The sequence below is a fragment of the Schistocerca piceifrons genome, chromosome 11, assembly GCF_021461385.2.
Source record: "Schistocerca piceifrons isolate TAMUIC-IGC-003096 chromosome 11, iqSchPice1.1, whole genome shotgun sequence".
Classification (NCBI taxonomy): domain Eukaryota; kingdom Metazoa; phylum Arthropoda; class Insecta; order Orthoptera; family Acrididae; genus Schistocerca; species Schistocerca piceifrons.
The window spans coordinates 146,264,269-146,291,793 of NC_060148.1; the positions used below are offsets into that span (position 1 = coordinate 146,264,269).

Sequence of the window (27,525 nt, forward strand, 5' to 3'; positions counted from 1 at the left end):
ATTTCTGCCCATTTTATTGTTCATCAAAACCACACCTTGCATGTTGTACCACCATCCAGTGAGACATTCAGAGGGTGATGGTCCAGACTGCTGTACACACTGATATCTCTAATACCCAGAAGCACGTCATCTTGCATTGATGCATGCCTGTATTCATTGTGACATACTATCCACAAGTTCATCAAGTCACTGTTGGTCCAGATTGTCCCAATCTTCAATGGCAATTCAGAATAGATCCCTCAGAGTGGTTGGTGTGTCATGTCATCCACAAACAGCCCTTTTCAATCTATATCCCAGGCATGTTTGATAGGGTTCATCTTTGGAGAACATGTTGGCCACTCTAGTCAAGTGATATCGTCATACTGAAGGAAGCCATTCACAATACGTGCATGATGCGGGTGTGAATTGTCGTCCATGAAGATCAATGCCTCGCCAATATGCTGCTGATATGGTTGCACTATCGGTAGGAGGATGGCGTTCACGTATTGTACAGCTATTTTGGTGCCTTCCATGACCACTAGCGGCATATGTCGGCCCCACATAACGCAACTCAAAAACAGCAGGGAACCTCCACCTTGCTTTACTCGCTGGACAGTGTGCCTAAGGCTTTCAGCCTCACCAGGTTGCCTCCAAACATGTTTCCCATGATCGTGTGGTTGAAGGCATATGTGGCACTCATCAGTGAAGAGCACATTAAGCCAATCCTTAGTGGTCCATTTGGCATGTCGCTGAGCCCATCTGTGCTGCACTGCATGGTGTCATGTTTGCAAAGATGAACTTGCCAAGTTACTGTCTCTCTGTATCCTCTCCATGTCCAAACAACATTGCTTTGGTTCACTCTGAGACACCTCCCTTGTTGAGAGCCCTTCCTGGCTCAAAGCAACTATGTGGACACAATTGAACCATGGTACTGACCGTCTAGGCAAGGTTGAACTACAGACAACATGAGCCGTGTACGACCTCCTTGGTGGAATTACTAGAACTGTTGGACCCTCTCCGTCAAACAGGTGCTGCTCATGCATGGTTGTTTACATCTTTGGGTGGTCTTATTGGCATCTCTGAACAGTCTAAGGGACTGTGACTGTGATACAATATCCACAGTCAGCATCTATCTTCAGTAATTCTGAGAACTGGGGTGATACAAAACTTTTTTTGATGTGTGTATAAAAAATTAAAGAAACAAATGTCAGTAGAAAATTATAAAACAAATATTACAAATACATGAAAATAATTTAATTGCAGTCCATAAAATACATAAGTAATGACACAATATTTCACAGGGGACTGATAAAATATGTTAAATAGTGTAAACATACCTACAAACTCAAAGAATGAATTCAATTTCACAAAATATGCAAGTAGGCATCATCATCCACACCTTCATAAAAGATGCATCTGCATGATATCTGGTCCATGAACAGATACCATTCAGCCTGTTTCAATGATATTTTAAAACACACCTCGAATGAACATCTGAGAATGAATTTTTCTTCTGAATATGAAACACTATATTACTAGAGTACAGCCTAATAAACCACCCTATTTAAAAGAATTGAAAAATATACATATGTTGTTAACTTTCAAGGGCTCAGCGTAATTTTGCAGATATGAAACAAATACTTAATACATACAAATATACAATTTAAGATGTCTATTTTCGCCAAAACAGTTTTTACATGATTCTTATTCCTTGTTTTTTACAATATCTGGACTCATTTCCACATGTAAGATGATACACGTTCATTTGTGTAAACATTGTTAACTAAACACAACTCTGTAGCCTTTAAATGTCTCCAAAGAAACATCTTTCACAATAGTCACATTTCTCCTCTACACCATGCAGACTATTACTTTCAAACAAAATGCTAGCCCTGATAATAGATTCAGTCTTAACTCTGTAATACACCCCACACATTAACTGATCTATTGACCTAATATTAGCTGTAAGAAACCTGACACTGCAGCTAACAGTCTTAGAACCACAGCACTTCTCCAATATATACTACTGATTTCGGGCGATTTAGGCAGATCAGTGATGCGTTACGGAGATGTTTAATAAACTCAAGTGGCAGACTCTGCAAGAGAGGCGCTCTGCATCGCGGTGTAGCTTGCTCGCCAGGTTTCGAGAGGGTGCGTTTCTGGATGAGGTATCGAATATATTGCTTCCCCCTTACTTATACCTCCCGATGAGATCACGAATGTAAAATTAGAGAAATTAGAGCGCGCACGGAGGCTGTCAGACAGTCGTTCTTCCCGCGAACCATACGCGGTTGGAACAGGAAAGGGAGGTAATGACAGTGGCACGTAAAGTGCCTCCGCCACACACCGTTGGGTGCCTTGCGGAGTATCAATGTAAATGTAGATGTAGAATGTAGATGTAGATGTTCATTAATTCACACAGGAAACGAATCTCATAGAAGAATGTCTTTTTTATTAATATCATCAATAACACCTATTTCATTCCCTATGGTTTTCAGATTTATATAATGTCTTGTAATTATTTATTACTGCATGCTTCCCAAGATAACCAGTAAGTGAAAGGCATTTGCACAGGTGTCAGTTTTGTTTGGTCTCTCATCAGTATCTATTAATGTGTGCCTTTGAAACCATTAGATGGAATAACAGCTGACCCACATACATCTCATTTATGTGCCCTTTCACCAGTATGAATTAGAGTGTGCCTCTTGAGATTACTAGACTGTCTAAAGGATTTCCCACAGACATCACACTTATGTGCTCCCTCGCCAACATGTATTAACACATGCCCATTGAGAACATACAAGTGATTAAAGGCTTTTCCACAAACGTCACATTTTTATGGCCTCAAGCCATTGTGTGTTAATAAATGCTGCTTAAGATGACGTGCCTTAGTGAAAGATTTCCCACAGAAACATTTGTGTGGTCTCTCGCCAGTATGAATCAACTCGTGCTTTTTGAGATTGCTAGACTCTGTGAACGATTTACCACAGATGTCACATTTATGTGGTTTCAGGCCAGTGTGTGTTAATGCATGATGCTTGAGATGGTAAAAATAATGAAAGGCTTTACCACACACGTCACATTTGTGTCGACTCTCGCCAGTATGTAGTACTGCGTGTTTCTTGAGGCTATTAGACTGAATGAAAGCTTTCCCACAGATAACACATTTGTGTGGTCTCTCGCTAGTATGTGTTAATACATGTTTCTTGAGATTACCAGACTCCGTGAAGGATTTTCCACAGACACCACATTTATGACGCTTTTCGCCAGTATGTATGAATTCATGCTTCTTGAGGTGACCAGACTGAGTAAAGGCTTTTCCACAAATTTCGCATTTGTGCGTTCTTTCGCTATGTGTTAATTCATGTGTCTTCAGACAATAAATCCGTGTAAAAGATTTACCACAAAAATCACATTTGTGACGTCTCTCACCAGTGTGTAGTAAGATATGTTTCTTGAGAGAACCAGACGCAGTGAAAGATTTCCCACAGACAGAACATTTATGTGGCCTCTCGACAGTGTATGCTAGCGTATTTTTATTGGCTTGAGCAGATGGAGTGAACAGTTCCTCACAAAACTCAAATGTGTGTGGTGTCTCGCCAGTGGACATTACTTCACAGAACTGGAGACTATCATATTCATAAGAAAGAGTGCTTTGTTGATGACTTTTCAACTTTTGCACCACAGAATGCTTGCTGAGGCTGTCACGGGAGGTAAATACTCTGCCACACCACATACAGATATTCTCAGGTGGCTCTACTCCATCAATGTGAATGAATACATGCATTGTGAGACTGTATTTTGATGGAAACGACTGCTGGCATGAACTACATGTGAAGACATTTTCCTCAAAATTGTAATTACTACCAGAGCAAAAGGCAATTTCCTCCTGAGAGGAAGAAACTTGCCTCGGTGTTCTAATTCCTACAGAATGTGCTGATCTCTCTGCAGCAATGTCCAGCTCATCACCAGTTGCTCCCTGGAGACATGTTTCTTCACCAGTGGTTTTAATCAATCTGAAGCATTAACAGAAGAGCAGTAAATATCTTAATTTTCTGTATACAGAAAAACATTATTTTAGATTCAAAAATTCTTAGTTGGAATGGATAGTGAATTTATAGCATGCACATAGAGAAATACACATTGATTCACAATTTCTGAGTTGAGACTATTTTTTGCCCGTGGAGTCTCCACATTGATTTGCCAGCTTGTGTAGCACAGAACTGCATTCATACTGATGTGTTAGTAATAAATCATTCATTTAGTTAAACAAGTTGTTTTTCAGAAGTCTTGTTTATGAAAAAATTTCATTTACCACTTCACATGATTTTTTAGCTACTTACAGCAAACATTTTTGGCTCTAAATGGAGAATCCACGATGAAAGCTTCCCAATAACAGGTAATATAGCCAAACTATCAGTACTTGGCCGCATGGCACTCAGTGAATAAGTTCAGTTTATACATAATGTGGTACCTTGAAGCAGCAAGCTCACAATTAGATTTTATGTACAATTCGTAAATATCTTCGTTACAGCAACAATAAGTAGAATATCTGAAAGAAAAACATTCTTTTTTGCAACTTAGTCTTTTAATAACAATGCATTTTGCTGTTGTTTGCCGTCTTTAGATCATCTACAGGGATAACAAAATAAACAGAAATTAGGGTATGGTCCTACTTCCACATTCTAAATGCAAATCAGGAATTGTTACCTGTCCTCCAAATTTCCCTCTTACAATATACATCAGAAACAATATAAAACAGCTCTGTACTAGACTGGAGCATATGTCAAATCAGATGGATCCACTGAGGCCTTTCCCTTTTCAACATTTTAAAAACCATAAAATGGCTCTGTGCTGGACTTAAGCACACATTTAACAAGATGAACCCACATTGTCTGTCGAATTGGAAGAATATTTAGCATGAGATCTAGCAAGCATTTGTTAAACAAACACATCACGTAAAGTAGCATCCTACATTTGCTGAACATTTGTAGACTGCAGGGGACCAGTCACCCCAGTTTATGATCTCTGCATCTCATGTTGAGCTCAGAAAGGCAAAAAGCTTGATTTATTGGAAGAGTTGGAAATCCTAGAGTACACGTGTACTATCAACGAACAATTTTTGACTGATTCCCTAGCAGAAATCACGGTCACTATCATTTGGTGATATCAGTTCTTAACACTTTTACACAAGTTTCTTTATGCTCTTCTAATGAGTTCCATTTCAGTTTATTAACTTCCCCTGAAGTGAATCATTCTTGACATATTTTTAAAGTCAAGTCGGGACTTGCTGTTTTAACAAACTTTTCTATCCTCAGTTATTGGAATGACGTCCATCCTTGATGCTTAACTTAGTTTTATTTAGTTATGGCTGATGTTACTACTTGGTTCACTTGGAGTAATTTAGAGGTTTCTCTTTGGGCAACAGTGTTCTGATTAATTGCAATCATTTAATTTCGTTTTAGTGAACCAATCATTATTGGACCTTTTTCGTAAGCATTAAACATCACACTGGTCACATAACTGCTTTGAGCGCCACCTAAGTATGTCCTCCACAGACACTATACGCAAGCCTCATTCCGCTGTGTGGCCGCTTCATATTCCATCTGTGACGTTACACTGTAACTACTGTGTATTTTGTTTAAATCTGTACACTTCAGTGTGAGTGTGGTCCTACCATTTAACCACTTCACTTATATATTTCTCATTCATTTCGATTATTTATTTTGTATTCATACCTGCAGTTACACATTACATTAGTTGTTTTTGGCTAGATCTCTGCTGGTTCATTTCACCTGACACATGCTTCAATGTAGCTCAGAGCAATTTGATGGTTTTTACAATTTGAAAAAAGGAGGTCTCGACAGGTCCATCTGATTTGATGCATGTTTCAGTCTAGCACAAAGCAGTTTTATCATATTTAGAACATTGTAAAAGGAAAATTTTAAATTCAATAAAATTTCCTAATTTTACATCTACAGGGATACTATGCAACTCACACGTAAGTGCCTGGCAGAGGGTTCACCGAACCATCTTCACACTAATACCCTATTAGTCCACTCTTTAAAAGCACATGGAAAAACTAACACCTAATTCTTTCTGTGTGAGCTCTGGCTTCAATTACTTTATTATGATGATCGTTTCCCCCTAAGTAGGTTTCTGTCAAATGTTGGTGATTGAAATTTCCTGAGAAAGTACTGCAGCAACGAAAAACGCCTTTGTTGAAAGGATTTCCACCCAAAATCCTATATTATGTCTGTGACACTCTCTCTCCTATTTCTCCATAGTATAAAATGCGCTGCCCTTCATTGAACTTTCTTGATGTGCTCCATTAATCCTTTGTGGTAAGGATCCCACACTGGTCAGCTGTACTTCATTGTGTAGTGTAGGCAGCCCCTTTAATAGATTTGTTGCATCTACCAATAAAACACAGTCTTTGGTTCGCCTTCCCCACAGCATTTTCTATATTTTTTTTCAGTTCCAGTTGTTTGTAATTGCAATACCTAGGTATTTAGTTAATCTGATGGGCTTTAAATATGATTGCTTTATTGTGTAACTTAAGTTTAATAGATTCCTTTGAGCATCCTTGGATGACCTCACACTTTTCATTATTTAGGGTGAATTGCTGAATTTTACACAATACTGATATATTGTCTTCAGCGTTTTGATCTTCTGATAACTTTACTAGTCGATAAATGACAGCATCATCTGCAAACAGCTGCACCTGGTAGCTGCAAGTCTGAGACGTGTTGCCACACTCGTGCAGCTACCCCCATCGCAGGTTTGAGTCATCCCCTGGGCAGGGGTGTGTGTGTGTGTGTGTGTGTGTGTGTGTGTGTGTGTGTGTGTGTGTGTGTGTGTGTGTGTGTGTGTGTGTGGTCCTTAGCGTCAGTTAGTTTAAGTTAGATTAAATAGTGTGTAAGCCTAGCGACCGATGACATCAATAGTTACCACCACCACCACCACCACCACCACCGTCGCCACCACTGCCGCTGCCTGCAAAAAACCTATAACAGTTGCTGAGATTGTCTCCTAAATCGTTTATATAGATAAGGAACAACAGAGGACCTATAACACAAATCACTTCTCTTTTATTCCACGACTTTCTGTCCATTACTACAAAATGTGACCTTTCTGACAGGAAATCATGAATCTAGTTGCGTAACTGAGTCGACATTCCATTAGTGCGAAATTTGATTACAGGCTGCTTGTTGGGTATGGTATCTTAAGCCTTCTGGAAATCTATAAATATGGAATCAATTTAAAATCCCTAGTTGATAGCATTCAACACTTCATGTGGGTAACGAGCTATTTGTGTTTCACAGGAATGACGGTTTTTAAATCCATGTTGACTATGTGTCAAGAACATTCTGTTTGAGGTAAATCATATGTTTGAACGCTATATAAATGTTCCAGAATCCTGCTGCATATCGACATTAATGACACTGGCCTATAATTTAGTAGATTACTCCTATTGCCTTTCTTGAATATTGGTGTGACCTATGCAAATTTCGTCAAGCAAGCGGTTGATAGGTTTGGAGCTATTGCACCAACATACTCTGGAAGGAACCTAATTCGTATAAAATCTGGACCAGAAGACTTGCTCTCATTAAGTAATTTAAGTGGCTTCGCTACTCTGAGGACAACTACTTCTAAGTTACTCGTGTTGGCAGCTGTTCCTGATTTGAAGTCTGGTATATTTACTTACCTTATTTAGTGAAGGAATTTCGGAAGGCTCTTCTTCAGCAGCAGTGACATTGATGGTATTTCTATTACTATCATGCAGAGGAACCACTGATTGTGTCTTGCCACTTTCATACTTTACATAGGGCCATACACTCTTTGGATTTTCTGCCACGTTTCGAGACAAAGTTTCACTGTGGAAATTATTATAAGCATGAAACACAGAAGTCTGCTCTAAACTTTGAGCTTCTGTAAAAGATCGCCAATATTCTGGATTCTGCGTTCGTTTAAATTTGGCATGCTTTTTTGGTTGTTTCTGCAAGGAAAACGATTTAGGTATCTGTATGGTGCGGAAATTGGCAATTGAAGCTAAATAATGAAACGAGTGAAGTTATCCACATGAGTGCTAAAAAGAGTCCGTTGAACTTCTGTTACACAATAAATCAATCGAATCTAAAGGCTGTAAATTCAACTAAATACCCAGGAATTAAAATTATGAACAAGTTAAATTGGGAAGAACACACAGAAAATGCTCTAGCGAATGCTAATCAAACACTGTTCTACTTGCCTACACTACACTTGTCCATCCTCTTTTGGAGTGCTGCTGCATGCTGTGGGATACTTATCAAATAGGATTAATGGAGTACATCAAGAAAGCACAAAGAAGCCAAGCACGTTTCGAATTATCGAGAAATATAGCAGAGAGTGTCACACACATGATACAGAATTTGGTGTGGAAACCATTAAGACAAAAGTGTTTCTGATTATGGCAGGATGTTCTGACGAAATTTCAGTCACCAATTTCCTCCTCCAAATGTGAAAGTATTTTGTTGACAACGATCAGAATAACAAAGGGAGATCAGAGCTTGCAAGGAAAGACACAGGTGTTGAACTTTGCCATCCATTGTTCAAGGTGGAATAATAGAGAATTAGTGTGAAGGTGGTTTGATGAACCCTCTACCATGTATTTAAGTGTTCAAATGTGTGTGAATTCCTAAGAGACCAAACTGCTGAGGTCATCAGTCCCTAGACTTACACACTACTTAAACTAACTTATACTAAGAACAACACACACACCCATGCCCGAGGGAGGAGTCGCATCTCGGGCAGGAGGGTCACAAAATCTGTGACAAGGCGACTCAAACTGCTCAGCCACTCCACAAGGCATTTAAGTGTGATTTGCAGAGTAGCCATAAAGATGTAGATGAACATTTTTCCGACTTATTTTGTGTCTTTAGTTAATTTATTTAGTATAAACCTCTCAACTGTTGTTGGTACTATTCCTTTGAATTCAGTCCACAAGTGGCCTCCCCTTACATTGTTAGTCTGGAAGGATTTAGAGTTGTACAAACTAGGACTGTACATTAATTTTTGCTTATACTCTTATCCCTATACATAATCCAAAGATGAACCACAAAGATGAAATGCGTTTTTATTTAAAGACTTTTTAATTAAAAAAATGATGTACAACATTGTGGCAGCAAGTACATGGGGATAGTTTATTACTGCATGAATGTGGTCCTAATTCATTCATGTGCTACAGCATGGAATCTTCATGCTACAGCCTAGATGGACGGTATTATGATGATGTGCTGAGGCTTACCTTGTTCCTTTGTTTTTTATCATAATAATCGAGAAAGAGAGGGTTGGGGTTGGGTTGTTTGGGGAAGGAGACCAGACAGCGAGGTCATCGGTCTCATCGGGTTAGGGAAGGATGGGGAAGGAAGTCGGCCGTGCCCTTTCAAAGGAACCATCCCGGCATTTGCCTGGAGCGATTTAGGGAAATCACGGAAAACCTAAATCAGGATGGCCGGACGCGGGATTGAACCGTCGTCCTCCCGAATGCGAGTCCAGTGCCTAACCACTGCGCCACCTCGCTCGGTCGAGAAAGAGAGCATTGGGGACTAAGGGTTGAAGGATCTCATGACTTTGTGTGTGATGAAACACTTTAAGAGGTCTTCTTTAAGTTCCTAAGGAACTGTAGACTCTGTAACAACGACTGTGAAATAGAACAGGCAAGTACACATTTGTGCATACTGTAGTGTAAATGTTTGTTCTGGCTGAGAAAACAATCGGAGCATAACTTAACAGATTAATCGACAGCTTGAGAACAGAGTGCAAACAAAGAAACAAAAAAACCTTTACAGAAAACCTGAGTTCCCTTTTTCATAAGTCCCCTAATTTTATTGTAATAACTGGTGGAGACTTTAATCATCCAACAATTAATTGGGAAAGTTACAGTTTTGTTAGTCATGGACATAATACATCCTGTGAAACTTTACTAAATGCCTTCTCTGAAAACTACCTAGAGCAGATAGTTAGAAACCCCACTCATGAAAGAAATGTATTGGATCTAATGGCAATAAATAAACCTGACCTCTTTGAGGATGTCCACATCAAAACCGGTATCAGTGACCATGATGCGGTTGTGGCAACAATGATAACCAATGTGCAAAGGACAACTAAAACAAGCACAAAGATATAAATGTTCAACAAACTAAATAAAAAATCGGTAATGTCATATCTGAAACAGGAACTTGAAACTTTCAGCACAGGGCAGGAGCATGTAGAGGAACTCTAGCTCAAGTTTAAAAGAATAGTTGAACACACACTGGACAGATATGTACCCAGTCAAACAGTTCATAATGGGAGGGAGCATCCATGGTATACGTCAACTGTAATGAAACTTCTAAAGACACAGAGATTACTGCATCATAGGTGTAAAATAAAGCATAGGGCTATAGATATAGAGATGCTAAATGAAACACCTTTGCCTATCAAGAGAGCAATGGCTACCATAGCAGAATACTGTCAAGTGATCTTCCACAGAACCCAAAAAAATTCTGGATGTATGTAAAGGCTGTTAGTGGGACCAAAGTTTGTGTCCAATACCTAGTGAATGAGATGCTGAAATGAGGAACACATTTTCAGGGTACCAAAGCATTTTCAAATGTTCCTTTACAAAGGAAAACACTTGAGAATTGTCACCAATTTAATCCTCGTACCAATGAAAAGATGAATGAGATAAGCATTGGTGTCAGTGATGTTGAGAAACAGCTGCAATCATGAAAACTGGGCAAAGCTCCAGTGCCTGCTGGAATCCCTATCAGATTCTATACTGATTTTCCTACTGAGTTAGCCCCTCTTCTAACTATAATCTATCATAGCTCCCTCGAACAAAAAACTGTGCACAGTTGTTGGAAATTGGCACAGATAACATCTGTCTATATGAAGGGTAGTAGAAGTAATCCACAAAACTACCATTGAATATCCTTGACATCAATTTGTTGTAGATTCTTGGAACATAGTCTCAGCTCAAACAGAATGAGATATCTTAAACTGAATGACCACCTCAGTATCCACCAGCACGGACCTGGAAAACACCGATCATGTGAAACCCAACTGCACTTTCTCGCATAACATATAGAAAGATTTAGATCAAGGTAATCGGGCAGATGCAGTATTTCTTGATTTCCAATAAGCACTTGACTCAGTATGACACCTGCACTTATTTTCAAAAGTACAAACATAAGGGGATCAAGTGAAATTTGTGACTGGAAAGAGGAATTTTTGGCAGGGAGGACACAGCATGTTATTTTGGATAGTGTCAGTCAGATGTAGAAATAATTTCAAGTGTGCCCCAGGGAAGTGCAACCAGTCTACAAAGGAGATTGTTTACAAATCACTTGTGCGGTCATTTCTAGAATATTGCTAACTGTGTGGGTGCCATACCAGATAGGACTAACAGGGGATGCTGAACATAAATGGAGAAGGGCAACATGAATGGTCATAGGTTTGTTTAATCCATGGGAGAGTGTCACAGAGATATGAAAGGAACTGAATTTAAAGAGACTCTTCAAGACAGATGTAACATATCCCAAGAAAGTCTGTCAGCAAAGTTTCAGGAACTGGCTTTAAATGATTACTCTATGAATATACAACAACCCCCTACCTATCACTTATATAGGGATCATGATGATAAGATTAGAATAATTACCGCATGCACAAAGTCATTCAAAGAATCATTCTTCCCATGTTCCATACATGAATGGAACAGCATGAAATGCTAATACTTGTACAATGGCATGTATCATCTGCCATGCACCTCACTGTGGTTTGCAGAGTACAACTGTCGATGTAACTACAGAAAGGAGGGACCACAAGGAGCTGACTGCAGACCAACTTTTTAGGACATTAATTTGAAGCCCCTTTTTGAAATATTGGATATACTCTGTGAGTTAATGAAGTTGAGTCACATGCAGACCAACTGCTAACAATGGTTTCATGTGATTTCACAGAAACAGGCATTGAATACATGTAATGAAGGTTTAGCAATATTGCATAGCTAGTGCTTGCCCATGCTGCAACTGACAGTACATAAAACACTTCACGTACTCCAGAAGGGTGAACTCTAGAACGTGAACTGGCAATGACTAAAAAATATGTCAATCAAGAGATAACAGGTGTTTTGTTGTCTTGGTCTGTATCTCGACAACGGCCTGACTTACGCACCAAATCAAAGCAGAGCCTGAAAGACACAATAATTAAGAACATGACTATCAGTGCTGCCTCTCATCAGTACAGAATGCCATCTGGGCAGTAACATGAAGCCGTCCTAATGGCTCAAGTTTCATTCAGAGCACATAAACAGGCAGGTAGTGGTGGTATTAACACTCAGAAGAATGCAGTGGGGAATACTTTTATGACTCCAAGTGAATACAACAGTTGGATATTCGAAAAAGATAAGCCATTTATTGGGTATGAAGAGAAAATTCAGAAAAAGTGCAGGAAATAATTTTAGATGCAATACACAAAAGAATTGCAGTAGACAGATGGGTAGACATGGTATTTCATATAATACAAACAAGATGAAAACTTGTTTGGTGAGATTGGAACTCCAGAACAAGTAATTCTTCATTTCAGGAGCATGAACCTTGGTTCTTAATAATATTTTGTCCATATACAAAATTCTGTGGTCCAAAGAGGTGTCTGACTCTTGTAGTACCTCTCAAAGATCCACTCACAAGGGCTACTGGCATACAACAGGAAAATGCATGCAATGCAATACTGCAAGGATAACAGTGTGAAATGGTGATAGGAAATCCAAATGCTTACCACCTGGAAGAATGTGACACATGCAGCACAGATGCAAGATGATCCAGCTCTCATAAGAAGAGTAAAGCGAAGCACATTCTTTCTAGGCCATCTCAGGTACTGCTCCCCCCCCCCCTCTGCCCCCCCCCCCCTATAATTATGGAAGTTTGCTGAAGAATAAGTATGAAGCCTGTCACAAGATCATGGCCACATGGGAAGGTACCTTTGATTAAACTGACAATGAAGCAGTGTGTTCTGAGGAGAAAAGATGAGGATTAAGGTTCCTGGTTTTGCACCAGATGTAAAAAAAACTTCTCTAATTGCCTCACAGGACAATACAATGGTATAAAATTTACTGCCTGCTACAGTTAGAGACTTGAGTCTGTCATAAAGTTAGTGCCTGAAACTGAGTGAGAGGTGTAGAAATATCTACATATCTTTCCAAGGTCATTGCATGCAGTAGACATTTGTGTATGGTTATAGATAAGTGATAGAATTATACTATAGATTAGATGATAAAAATTATTAAAATGCCATAAATATATACAACAGAGTACACAGAATCCACCTTTAATAACAGAGGTTCAGCATAATCTATATTCTTAACTTGGATATAATATACTAACACATTACAATATTACTGAAGAGATATAGTTGTTGTTTAATGACATATTAACATAGGTGGATAGTATCCTCATCATGCTATGCACAAATAATGTGAGAGATTGTAATAATAGATGTATACAACCTGCTATAGTACCTAGCCAATAGTTAGAAAATAAATGCCATCAAATATAAAAATAAATAAAGACAACAGAGTACAAACAAAAGGTTCAAGAAACACATGGAGAAAACTGCAGACCAAAGTTATTGAGCAAAAATTTTCTGAATTCTAAGGAAACAGGCAATGCACTGTCCAGTGAAAGAAAATAGCAATATCAAGAGGCAGAGTGAGCTACAGCTGTAGAGCAGCAGCTTGTGTAAATTACAAGAAATTAGATATCGAGCTCACAAAAGAATGTCCCCACTGACATTACAAAAAATACATTTCAGGAGAAGTAGTAACATTAACCTGAAGGCATTTCTCAAGGCCTTGGGTAGTTATTCCCAAGTTAAGGGAATTATGAAGTTACGCAAAAAAATTGGTGGTAAGTGGGAAAGGTACATCAACTAGGGCAAATTTCACCTTTAACCTTTAGGTTGCCTACATGTCAGGGCAATAATGCTATCAATGACCTTGAATGCATTACATAATTATGTCCCGCACCACCTCCTCTCTCTAGTCTCCAAATAACTACAGCAGAATATTCTAGCACGTATCGAAATGAAGTACCCAATCTCAATGTAACCCCCAAACATGAGTCTTAGCTTTGCTCAATGGTATACATACAATCTGAATTTCTTTTGCTTCATCTTCAGAAATATTTATCCAAAAAATTACAAAAAAAGGTGTATCTCCTATACCCAACATCTAAATTATCATTATGTCTCTCTCTCTCTCTCTCTCTCTCTCTCTCTCTCTCTCTCTCTCTCTCTCTCACACACACACACACACACACACACACACACACACCAAGAATAGTTCCAGATCTCTGATTATGGACTCAAATTGGGACTTTGCACAAAATAACTATTTCTCAAATTAGGTAAGATTTCAAGTGTAAAACACATGGGGCAGTACCAATGTCACTTAATAGTTCTTCAGTACAAAAATATGCTTGGCTTGCACATTGGAAAACCAAGAAAAATTAAAGCACTTGCTGACAGTCAAAGTCCAACTTCTGCACCATACTTTGATACTTTGCAAGGCATAGTGGAACTTCAAAAATGGCTCTAAGCACTATGGGACTTAACTTCTGAGGTCATCAGTCCCCTAGACTTACAACTACTTAAACCTAACTAACCTAAGGACATCACACACATCCATGCCCGGGGCAGGATTCGAACCTGCAACTGTAGCAGCAGCATGGTTCTGGACTGAGGCATCTAGAATCGTTCGGTCACAGTGGCCAGCACGGAGGAACTTCAAATTATGTTTTACCGCATATAAACTGTCTACATTACTTACAAAAATACACATTGCTGGCTTGTCGACACTATTGACATAACTTATAGGTCACTCAGAGTAGTTCAATCGTTGTACCATGCATTAAATTAATCAAATATTGGCTCTGTAACATTGCCAAACACAGATGGGTGCTATTCCTATCTACCCTGTAGCATAAAATGCATCTGTGGGCGAGAATTACTGAAGTACACAATTTTTTTTTCTCATGTCTTAAATTCGTCAATAATCCTCCTTTAATTTGATGTCAAAGTCAGCCAAACAGTAGGGTGATCTGATGTCAGGGTATTAGTCATTTTTCAGGGCGACTGTTTTCCAGTATAAGCATTTTAGATACTATTGAGTGGGGCAATGATGGTCAGTTGACATGATGACTTGTTTTGTTACACAGCATGTGTATTTTGAGAAATAATACAATTCTATTTTGGTGCAAAGTTCGATTTTTCTCCACAATTAGAGATCTGTAACTCTGTGTGTGTGTGTGTGTGTGTGTGTGTGTGTGTGTGTGTGTGTGTGTGTGTGTGTGTGTCTGTGTGTGTGTGTGTACTCGAAATTGTTTCTTATTTTGATATAAAATTTTATTTTGGTGGTGAAAAGTTTGTATTTTTGAGATCATCCTCTAATGTCTGTCTTCTTCCACCAAAGTCTTTGTTTATGTTTCATCTCTATCTTGACAAAAATCTAGTCAAACGTCTTTGTTCCTTCTTAAGATGGTGTTTAGTCAATTGGTTTGTACATTGGCTAAGTTGTCTGTTTTTTGATCATGTGTTCTGATCAGTTTCTTGGTGTTACTTACTAACAGATTATACCAAATACAGTTTAAATGTTTTATAGAGTCTTGGAAACATAATTCCAGAAGTTAAATATTACAGCTTTTCTCGGAAGTTCAGTTAGTGCATAACCTCACATAGCTCCAGTTAAAATGCATATAAAAAGCAATATTAGGCTGTTAATAACATCGATTAACTGGCCCACTAAGAGTTACACAAAATTGCGGGAGCCTTTTAGATAACACGCACATCAACAGACGTTTTGCATCACCTCGGTTCTGAGAGTTCAGTAACCCGTACAGAAAACTGGAAGACAGATTAACATAAACATCATTTCTGCCCTTTTTATTGTTCATGAAAACCACACTTTGCATGTTGTACCACCACACAGTGAGACCTTCGGAGGTTGGTGGTCCAGATTGCTGTACACACCGGTATCTCTAATACCCAGTAGCACGTGCTCTGGCATTGATACATGCCTGTATTCGTTGTGGCATACTGTCCACAAGTTCATCAAGGCAATGTTGGTCCAGATTGTCCCACTCCTCAATGGCGATTCGGCATAGATCCCTCAGAGTGGTTGGTGTGTCATGTCATCCATAAAAAGCCCTTTTCAATCTATCCCAGGCATGTTTGATAGGGTTCATGTTCAGAGAACATGCTGGCCACTCTAGTTGAGCGATGTTGTTATCCTGAAAGAAGTCATTCACAAGATGTGCACGATGGGGGCGTGAATTGTCGTCCATGAAGACTAATACCTCACAAATATGCTGCCAATATGGCTGCACTATCGGTTGGAGAATGGCATTCACATATCATAAGGCGCCTTCAATGACCACTAGTGGCATACTTCTGCCCCACATAATGCCACCCCAAAATAGCAGGGAACCTCCACCTTGTCGCACTCACTGGACAGAGTGTCTAAGGCTTTCAGCCCAACCGGGTTGCCTCCAAACACGTGTCTAACAAATGTCTGGTTGAAGGCATATGCGACACTCATCAGTGAAGAGAAATTGATGCCAATACTGAGCGGTCCATTTGGCATGTTGTTGGGCCCATACTGCATGGTGTCAAGGTAGGAAAAGTGGACCTCGTGATGGATGTTGGAGTGAAGTTGCACATCATCCAGCCTATTGTGCACAGTATGAGTCATAACACGACGTCTTGTGGCTGCACAAAAAGCATTATTCAACATGGTGGTGTTGCTGTCGGGGTCCCCTCCAGCCATAATCTGTAGGTAGCAGCCATTCACTGCAGTAGTACCCCTTCGGCGGCCTGAGCAAGGCATGGCATCATCAATTCCCATCTCTCTGTATCTTCTCCATGTCCAAACGACATCACTTTGTTTCACTCAGAGACGCCTGGACATTTCCCTTGTTGAGAGCCCTTCCTGGCACAAAGTAACAATGTGCATGTGATCAAACAGCTGTATTGACCATCTAGGCATTGTTGAACTACAGACAACACGAGCGATGTACCTCCTTCCTGGTGGAATGACTGGAACTGATCGGCTATCAGACTCCGTCTATCTAATTGGCACTGCTCATGAATGGTTGTTTACATCTTTGGGCAGGTTTAGTGACATCTCTGGACAGTCAAAGGGACTGTGTCTGTGATACAATATCCAGTATGGTTGTTTACATCTTTGGGCAGGTTTAGTGACATCTCTGGACAGTCAAAGGGACTGTGTCTGTGATACAATATCCAGTAACGATCTATCTTCAGGAGTTCTGGGAACCAGGGTGATGCAAAGCTTTTTTTGATGTGTTTTTTCATTGACAAGAGTAGAGTCAACAGTGCTAGTGTAAGCAAAGTAATTTATGGCCCGTCCGACCATGATGGACAACTTCTTAAAGTCAATAACATTAGACTGTGTGATGAAGTCTCCCACACCTATTGGTCCTATGGACTTACAAAGACTGAAACTATGTCTGCCTTTAATTACCATTTGACACAGATAGATTGGGCTCCAGTGTATAGTTCATCAGATGTTTATGTTAAATTTAACCTTTTTTTAAATAAATTTCTTCTATGTTTGAAATGGCCTTCTCAAAAAAGACTTGCAGAAAGAACAATGAGGTTTCTTCCAGTAAACCTCAGATTATTGAAGGTATTAAAATTTCTTGTAGGACTAAGAGGGAGCTACATGCCTCACTGAGAATATCAAATGATCCCCTTGAAAGGTCTCACTATAAAATATATTGTAAAATTTGAAAAATGGTGAAAAAGAAATCCAGGAGCTTGTATATTAAGTCTGAAATTGATAAAGCCAAGAACAAAATATAAACAGTTTGGAATGTTATAAAGGGAGAGTGTGGCAAGAGTAACAAGACTGTTAATACCATAAAGATAATCTTTAATGATGAGGTAATTCATAATCCTCTAGCTGTATCCAACGTATTCAAAAATCATTTCTTAACTGCAGCAGAAAATGTAGGTTGTACGGGTTTCTTAAATGCTGCTGTGTGTTTATTACAAAGAGCTAATCCCAACATATATGACCCAAAATGTGTTGCCCCAGTCACTATTACTGAGGTTAAAAATACTATCAAGTCTTTAAAAAATAAAAATTCCACAGGTTTTGACAGCGTTTCACCTAAAATTCTAAACCACTATAGTGACCATATATGTCAAGTCCTGTGTCACATTTTTAATGAGTCTATGCAGCAAGGTGTTGTCCCAGAAAGATTAAGGCTTGACATTGTGAAACCACTTTTCAAGAAGGGTGACAAAACCAATTTATCTAACTACTGCCCAATGTCATTACCAAGTAGTTTCAAGAAAGTATTTAAGAAACTAATGTATACAAGAATTGTAGAACATCTTGGCAACCACAACACACTCAAAAGAAACCAGTCTGGCTTCCAAAAGCATAGATCAACTGAGCAGGATATATATTATCTCACAAATGAAATTTTAGAGTCAATAAATAATAAAATGTCGCTATTGGAATCTTCTGTGACTTGTGAAAGTCTATTGACTGTCTGAACCACAACATTCTCTTACAGAAGGCTAATACTTATGGCTTGAGAAGTGGCACTGGTAGGAGGATTGAATCATATCTACGAAACAGAAAACAGAAGGTGTAATTAATGGTGTTGTTGATAGTCTTGTCTCATCAATTGTGGCACATTAAAGTATGGAGTGTCTCAAGGGTCCATTTTGAGACCTTTGCTTTTTCTTATCTTCATCAATGATCTCCCACTTTGTAGAGAACCTAGTGTAAATTTACTCATTTTGCTGTTGATACCACTATTCTGCTTGAAAGTCGAACTAACAATGACCTAGAAAATAAATATAATGCTGTACTTGTTGACATCCTACACTGGTTTAAGTGCAATGGACTAACTCTAAATCTTGAAAAAACTCAGTTTATGCAATTTCATACATCTCAGCAACAAAATGAAGTGTGCCACTTAAACTGTTGTAAACTAAATATACTATGCTGTGAATCAGCTAAGTTCTTGGGCAAACTAATTGACGGCAAGTTTAACTGGTCTGTGCATATCCTAGACCTACATAGAAGGCTAAGTGTGGCAACTTATGCTCTGCGAGTAATCACCCCCTTTGGTGATGTGGACACTATCAAAGCAGCCTACTTTGGTTATTTTCATTCTATCATGTCATATGGCATAATATTTTGCGGTAACCAGCCTTTAACCAAAAAAATATTTACTGCACAGAAGAGAACTGTGAGCATCATGAGCGGTGTTCATCCAAGGTATTCTTGCAGAAATTTGTTCCATAAGTTACAAATATTAAGTCAACTCTCAATACATATGTTTTTCATCTTTGTTTCTAATAACCAGACTCTTTTTAAAACTAATAGTGAATGTCATGATCATGATACTAAGTCAAAAAATGATTTATATAGGAGTCTGAAAGATTTAAGTCTTGTGGAAAAAGGTGTTAATTATTCTGCCACAAGAATTTTCTACTTTCTTCCTTCAGACATTAAAATTCACATTTATGTCTTACCTACTTTTAAACATAAATTAAGAGAATACCTAATGGGAAATTCCTTCTACTCTCTTGATAAGTACCTGCAGATAAAGCAATGACTGACTTTTTCTAAATTGTCCATCCATTGGTACTTACATTCTTAAAACTATGTTTTAATGTGTTTTGCTCTGACTCAACTATTTAAGTTGGACAATGTACTACATTTTCTCTCTCAGCAATTGTTTGATGTTACTTGAGCTATACCGTAGACTCAAGTTTAACCATGAAGCTTACTCATCATTTTATATCGCATTTCTGTTACTTTTATATACATGTATTATATCTGTATTATGTAATTATGACTTGTTCCACATCCTTGTGATTTATCACAAGAAAGGTTAATGGAATATGTGATAAATAATACATAAAATAAAAGATTACATTTTTATAGTGTGAGTAATGATACATTATCTTCTTCCCCTAAAATGGCACTTGCTAAGGTGAAGCATTACCAAAAACTTGTAAAAAGTCTAGTGACATTACCTCATTCTGGGTCTAAAAATGTAACAGACCACATTTTTTCAGTGGCTGGCAGTCATTCAGATGGCTAGTTATGCTGGCAGTTTACAGATGCCTATTTATCTGTGCACTTGCGTTCTTAGTGTAATATTTTAGCCAATATTTGTTTTGTGCAGTTAAAAGCTAGGCCAGATGTGTGTATGTATATTTCTTCATTTATGCCCAACATAAAAAATCAACAGAAAGGTGATAAGGCACATCTCAATGGAACAGAAAAGCTGCAGAAAAGAAAACTGAGATTTTCTGTACTTGTGAACCAGTGCAATCTCAACAAATTGTATACACCACAGAAAATCTCTGCAGAATGTTCCTTCAACATGAAAGTGAAAGACACCATGTGATGAATAAGACTGTGCTGAGGACACTTGATAGCCAGGCAATCATGGGCTAACTCACTCAAAAGTGACTGAACGAAATTAATTGCATTTGTATGCAACCCACATAATGTAACTATCTCGCAAGTCATCTGCTCTCTTTTCTGTACAGTCATTGGACTACAGAAAATCGTTACTACAAGAGACCACAACAGATAGCTATTTATAGCTATCAATCTAGAGGCAAATTAATATTACGATAATGCAAATATCAGAAAACGTGTCATTAGAGGTGACATAGTCATGACGCTTGTAAACTCATATTTATTACAGTAAGAGGCTTTTCAAAAAACAAAGTTCAACTTGAAATTTCATCACAAACATTTTTGTATTGGACTGAGACCCAGGACCTTGATCCAGCTACTGTTGTGCCTCTTGACTGACCACGAAAGGTATTAAATCTGGTTTCAATCACAAGTAACAAAGTGTGCACTGGTTTGAATTTGAAATGACATGGCATAATGTTTTGTGTTGGATGTGGACTCAAACCCAGCAACTAATTGGATTGTTAACTAAGCACAATCAAATGTTAGAAATCTTACATTTTCACCAATATCGAGATTACTGAAAATAAAAGGACGAAACCAAAAGGTTTTGCCTTACTGGGATTTGACCTATTGTCATAGACTTCTGGCGACAAATAGACTTTCAAAATCGGGTTATTTCACCAGTGGTGAGATGTTCACATATCTGAATTGAACATAACATGACGTTAATTTCTGTGCTGAATGAGAGGCAAACCCTGCCCATGTCATAACTGTTCACTACACATGAACAGACACTAACTATCAGATTCCTTTTCACCAGTAACCAAGAGGGGCATGTTGAACACGAAACGATATGATGAAAAGATCCATATCTGACTGTGAATCGAAACCTATACCAAATGTTATTGTAGAAAATGCATGGAGAAGTGTTAAAAATCATAAGCATTTGACACCTGTGAATGTACTACAACCTGAAATGACATGATGAATATTTTTATGGCAGACCAGGATTCAAACTGAGATACGTGCTCTTTATGGAGATCTTGAGAATTTCAGAAACTTGAGGAAACAAAAGAATGATGGAAATGAATTGTCACAAACAAGTCAAACCCACCTAAAGGAGAGATTTCGAATCCCAGTTCAGACCAATATTTACAACATCTCAAATTGAGGTGGAATAAGAAATAAGTGACTTGTGACCTTACATGACGATCAAAAAACTCATGTAAGGATATGTAATGGTGGCAGAGTTTCTACCTGGCATGACACCCACCTCTGTCATATCCCGACCTACACCGACACTCCTAAATGAGGTAGTGAAGGTTCAAAATGGCTCTGAGCACTATGGGACTTAACTTCTGAGGTCATTAGTTCCCTAGAACTTACAACTACTTAAACCTAACTAACCTAAGGACATCACACACATCCATGCCCAAGGCAGGTAGAGAAGTGATGTCATATTTACTGTGGATGGTGAAAACCTACACTGTTCAACTTGCTTTACCACAGGTGAAGTGGTGTGTGTGTGTGTGTGTGTGTGTGTGTGTGTGTGTGTGTGTGTGTGTGTGTGTGTCAAAAACAATTACCTAATGTGTGACTCAAATGCAGACACTTAGCATGCAAAGCTTGAATCACTCCAAGAAACTACCAACCTTCACAGAGCACTCGCTCACGATTGTGTCATAAAGAAGGATGCTGCACACAGAAAGAGAATTCTGATTGTCTAAAGGCTGATTACAGCCTGCTGGTTACATTAATTTCATTGTTAATCTGAACAGCTGTCTTTGATACCAAATGTATACTTTTGACTAGGTTTTGTTATCATTAAAATAGAATCACATAACACCCAGCTGCACAAACTGCAGACAAGTTAGGCTGCAGAAATTTCTACTGGAAGTGTTGCTTTTCACTTGTGATTTTGGGCTGAAGTATCCATTATTTTATGGTTTACTTATAAATATGATGCAGTGTACATGCAAAGGCCAGATATCGACTACATTTTCATCATTACGTTTTTGAACCACATTTCCTGGTAAAGACATACTGACCTTTTCATGCAGCATACTATGTGAAGATTATTGATATATTTAGTCCACCTGGGACAAAATTACCTAAAATATTGAGAAGTGCACGGAGGACTCACACTCACAGTTATGTACAAACTTCAAATGTCTTTACCAATAATAATAATAATAATAATAATAACTATTATTGGTATTATTATTGTTTTGTGTGGCTCAACACCATGGTGCAAGTTATTTTATTCTATGGACGTCACTTTGGTTAGTTGGGTATTCCTAACCTACCCCAGTTATGCAGCCAGCGAAAAGGGAGCTACAATTTAACAAAGGACTCTGCATTGTGTTGTTTCTGGTGATTCCGTACATCGTTCAGATGCTAAGGCTACATTAAGGTGAAAACAGAGACAGTGGTGATCTGACAGAATCAGTCCCATGGCCTCTCAATTTCCAGCCATGTACTTTACTGCTAGACCACCAGAACTGACATTTATGCACATTGTTCATTGAAAGGATTTGATGAGTGAGTTTGTGGTTATCAGAATACTTAGATGTAGTGATAAGCTTAAATTATTTACACTGCCAAGGAACAGTACACATCAGTATTTTATTTAAATTTCAACTCAGTATCTCTACATGTTCGCCAGAAATAGAGAAACATACAACAAATGGAAAAAAGTCAATAACTGAAGATATAAAACAGCATGATCACATGGGGGTCTGAACCACTTTTTGAACCACTAAGTATGAACTTTATACACAGAAAACATATGTAGTTGCACAAAGATGAAGTTTTGTGTTAAGAACTGCATACCAGGGGTGTGTGGGTGTGCCCATCGCAGTTGGCATCCATTTCAATATCTGAGATGCCTGGCTGCCTCAACATACAAAAAGTATCGAAGTAAATTGCAGCTACTGTAGTTACTGTATGAGAATGCCTATCTACACTCTGCTGCCTTCATAGAAGTAACAAGTCAGGAACTTGGGTGGAAAGCAACCCCTACCGAACATTTTTTCTGATCTAGCACCCTCAACATTTATATTTCTCACCTCTTATCAAATAACTGTCAATAAATTTTATTTGCGGTCAAAAATGTACATTAAACCTGGATTGATGACGCCTTTGTTTCTACACTCATACTCATAAATTAACGATAATTGCAGAATGTGGTGCCACACAACATGGCACTACACAAAACTGGCGCTAATAGCATAGGCACATAGGGAACACAAGACACAGATCTGTAAGTCCATGGTATTGGTGATAAGTTGAGAAAACCGTCCCAAAACACATGTGCTAGAAAATGCTAGTTTCCTGTGCATGTACCCCAACATCAATATGAGATATGATCACCATGCACATGTACACAGGCCGCACAACAGGTTGACATACTCTGGATCAGGTGATCAAGCAGCTGCTTGGGTATAGCATCCCATTCTTGCACCAGTGCCTGTCGGAGCTCCTGAAGTGTCCTAGGGGTTTGAAGACATGCAGCAATATGTCGACCAAGAGCACCCCAGAAGTGCTCGATGGGGTTTAGAGGTCTGGAGAACACGTGGGCCATTTCATTTGCCTGATATCTTCTGTTTCAAGGTACTCCTCCATGATGGCAGCTCAGTGGGGCTGTGCGTTATCATGCATCAGGAGGAAGGTAGGACCCACTGCACCCTGAAGAGGCGGACATACTGGTGCAAAATGATGTCCCGATACGCCTGACCTTTTACAGTTCCTCTGTCAAAGACATGCCGGGGTGTACATGTAGCAATCATAATCCCACCCCACACCATCAAACCACAACCTCCATACAGGTACCTTACAAGGACATTAAGGGGTTGGTATCTGGTTCCTGGTTCACGCCAGATGAAAACCCGACAAGAATCACTGTTCAGACTATACCTGGACTCGTATGTGAACATAACCTGTGACCACTGTTCCAATATCCATGTACTGTGTTCTTGACACCAGGATTTACGAGCTCTCCTGTGACCGGGGTCAGTGGAATGCACCTTGCACGTCTTCGCATGAATAAACTATATCTGTTCAGTCAGCTGTAGACTGTGTGTCTGGAGACAACTGTTCCAGTGGCTGCGGTAAGGTCACGAGCAAGGCTACCTGCAGCACTCCGTGGCTGTCTGCGGGCACTGACAGTGAGATATCGGCCTTCTTGTGGTGTTGCACACTGTGGATGCCCCGTACTGTAGTGTCTGGACATGTTTCCTATCTGCTGTAATCATTGCCATAATCTTGAGATCACACTTCGTTGCACACAGAGGGCCCGTGCTACAACCTGCTATGTTTGATCAGCCCTCCAGTCGCCTTAGTATTCTACCTCTCATAACGTCATCAATATGTTCTTTGAGCCATTTTCAACAAACAGTCACCATTAGCACATCTGAAAACGTCTGCACACTTACTCTCTGCACCATACTCTGACTTGCACCAACACACCTCTACATATGTGGACTGCTGCCAGCACCACCATGCGACGACTGCAGGTCAAATGCACCACACGGTCATACCCCATAAACCACCCACCAGAGCATTATTTCACCATGTATCAGCATTATCCTTAATTTATGAGCATGAGTGTAAATCAGTAGCTCTCCACAGGCATAGAATCAAAAAACTGTGTTACCATTGTCAGGCAGTTTTAATTAATGTGGGGCTACATTATTGTTGATTAATTTCTCTCCTATCCTCTTTAGTTATATTCAATAAACCAACAAGAAACACTATGAAAATATGCTCAGTTGTAATACAATTGAATCACATCTTGAATAATAACTTTTTGGCTACTTCTGGCTTTGCTTGTCACTCATACAATATAGTTTTATTGTGTGTGTGTGTATGTGTGTGTGTGTGTGTGTGTGTGTGTGTGTGTGTGTGTGTGTGTGTGTGTGTGTGAATTACAATTTAGCAGGAGACACACACAACAAAAGTCTAAGTTAATAAAACATATTACCAGAATATTCTGCACTTTTGAGCCCAGTGTGGTCCTTGCCTAGAAAAGTTTTGATCCTACCTGAGTGGCATTTCAGTATTACTACTAAAATACACAAACCTCAGATTGTGAGTCGATCCAAGAAGAAACCCAGCTAAATCATTCAATGCCACACACAATCAACTGAATTGTGTACCGACAAAAACCTAAGATGAGTTTAGGTATAAGCAAACAAATGTTTTAACGAGGATATAAGGTCACAATTTCTTCAAATTTTTCACCTTTATATCTATGAGGTAGTATATCAAAATTGCAAAGACACTAAAGATGGTGAAGCTAAGATTTCCTTAATGGTTCTCAACCTGAAAGCTTAAAGCTCAGCAACAGGAAAAGTAAAAAGCAGACAAAATGTTTAGGTTTTTAGCGGGATACGGCCCTAAAGCTAATGCAGCAACTTCTCTCTCATTGTGGTATTGTTGTTTAATGGACATGATTAGCAATGTTGAACATGAGATTAGTTATAGATTCTGTGTGTAATGACTTTCCTGGAATCAAATAATAAATCTGACACCCAATCATTAACCTCCAGTGAGAAGCACTTACACTGTGTATCAGTAGTGACAATGACATACAAAGTGATTTTAACAGGACAGTTATGAACCACAACAGGAAGTAAATCATGATCACATTGTTGCCATTCATATTGCACAATGTTGTCAATTCATCATTAGACTAGCGAATGGAGAAATACTTTCTCTAAGCTGATGTGCTGAGTTGGGAAGATGGTGTTTTGAGGACATGGTGAAGTCTACTTCTATCACATTAACTTGCAGCTGAAATATCTGAAGTATAGCCCAATGAATTTTAACATTTTTGTAACTTAGATTTTGATATAAAGCATACTTATAAAAAAAAAAAAACAATATGCAGACTCATCAATTGCAACTCAAAAATCATAACTGAAGGGCAGGAGGTATTATTTGTACAGCCCCAGTCTTCAGATGCTGTTGCAGCTATTTCTTTATGTCTTATGTGTACTGCAAACATGAAGCTTATTTAGTGAAGCAATTATGTTTTTTACCCTTCCATTACACTATTAACATTATGAGTAAATAACATTCTTTTTAGTATTATTCACTTAAAGCAGCAATAACAACTGTGCAAATCTGTAGGTTTTTCATCTTTAGACCTACATGGTACTGAATGAAAGTAAAAAAGAAACTTTTGAGGGAGAAATTCTCTAAAAATTTTTTTAGTGACTGTCAATATGCCTGAGTGTTACTTTGTTAAAGAGAAGTAAAAATCTTGTCTCCAGCGAGATTTCAGCTAACAGCTACCACAGTCTTCCCTTTGAAAGGTGAAGATTTTACCACTGAGCTAGCTGACAATGATCTCTCTTTGCCCCAGAGGCAGGCAAGGTGGATAGTTTGAAATGTAAAAGATGAGAGCAGTTGTAGTTTCAGGCTAGAACGAGTTGCCTGGACTCAAAACCAAATTCTGTAACTGTGTTACCGTTACTTAAGTGAGAATCAGTCATAATATTTAATCGTAATGATAAGAAAATAATAAGTAAAGGTAGTATGATAATTTCCTGAATCTACATGAAGTCAGTCAAAGATCACAGTATTGTCAAATACATTCAAGGATGTTGTCATGTTTCCAGCTAGTGGCAGGAAAAATGCTTCCATGAATAAACAGTATCTTGTGCATCTCTTATGTGCTTTTGAAAGATATGGAGCAGGTAGCCACCTAGTTAGCCAAATTAATAGGCCAGTGAATTACATTTGCATTTCGGTAACTAAGGGGCAAAGCTACATCCTATCTATGAATAGCTTTCATAAAATAAGAGTGGGGGAATTGTTTGGGTTGTCCAACTCTTCAAAAGCTGTTGTAATTATCTTTCTCTCTTAGATGTACCAAAAACTGAAAATCTCATTTGCTGGACATATTTCAACAGCAGTTGACTGTTGCATCATTATAACTCATACTTAATGTTTGAAAGGGAAAAATTTGCAAAACTATATGTTAACTGCATTGACACCCTATGACCCCACATACAAGTGCACCTCATTACAAATGCTACATAATGCAA

At 38.7% G+C, this 27,525-nt stretch overlaps 1 protein-coding gene across 1 annotated transcript in view; it reads right to left on the reverse strand.

Moving 5' to 3' along the window:
• Positions 1-2,390: 2,390 nt before the first annotated feature.
• The window catches only part of LOC124720478 (zinc finger protein 596-like), a 109,830-nt gene continuing 84,695 nt past the window's right edge, over positions 2,391-27,525 (reverse strand). Inside the window, exon 8 of the mRNA XM_047245838.1 lies at positions 2,391-3,995. Within this exon, the coding sequence (XP_047101794.1) occupies positions 2,816-3,995 (1,180 nt within the window). The 3' untranslated portion in view covers positions 2,391-2,815. The remainder of the gene's footprint in view (positions 3,996-27,525) is intronic.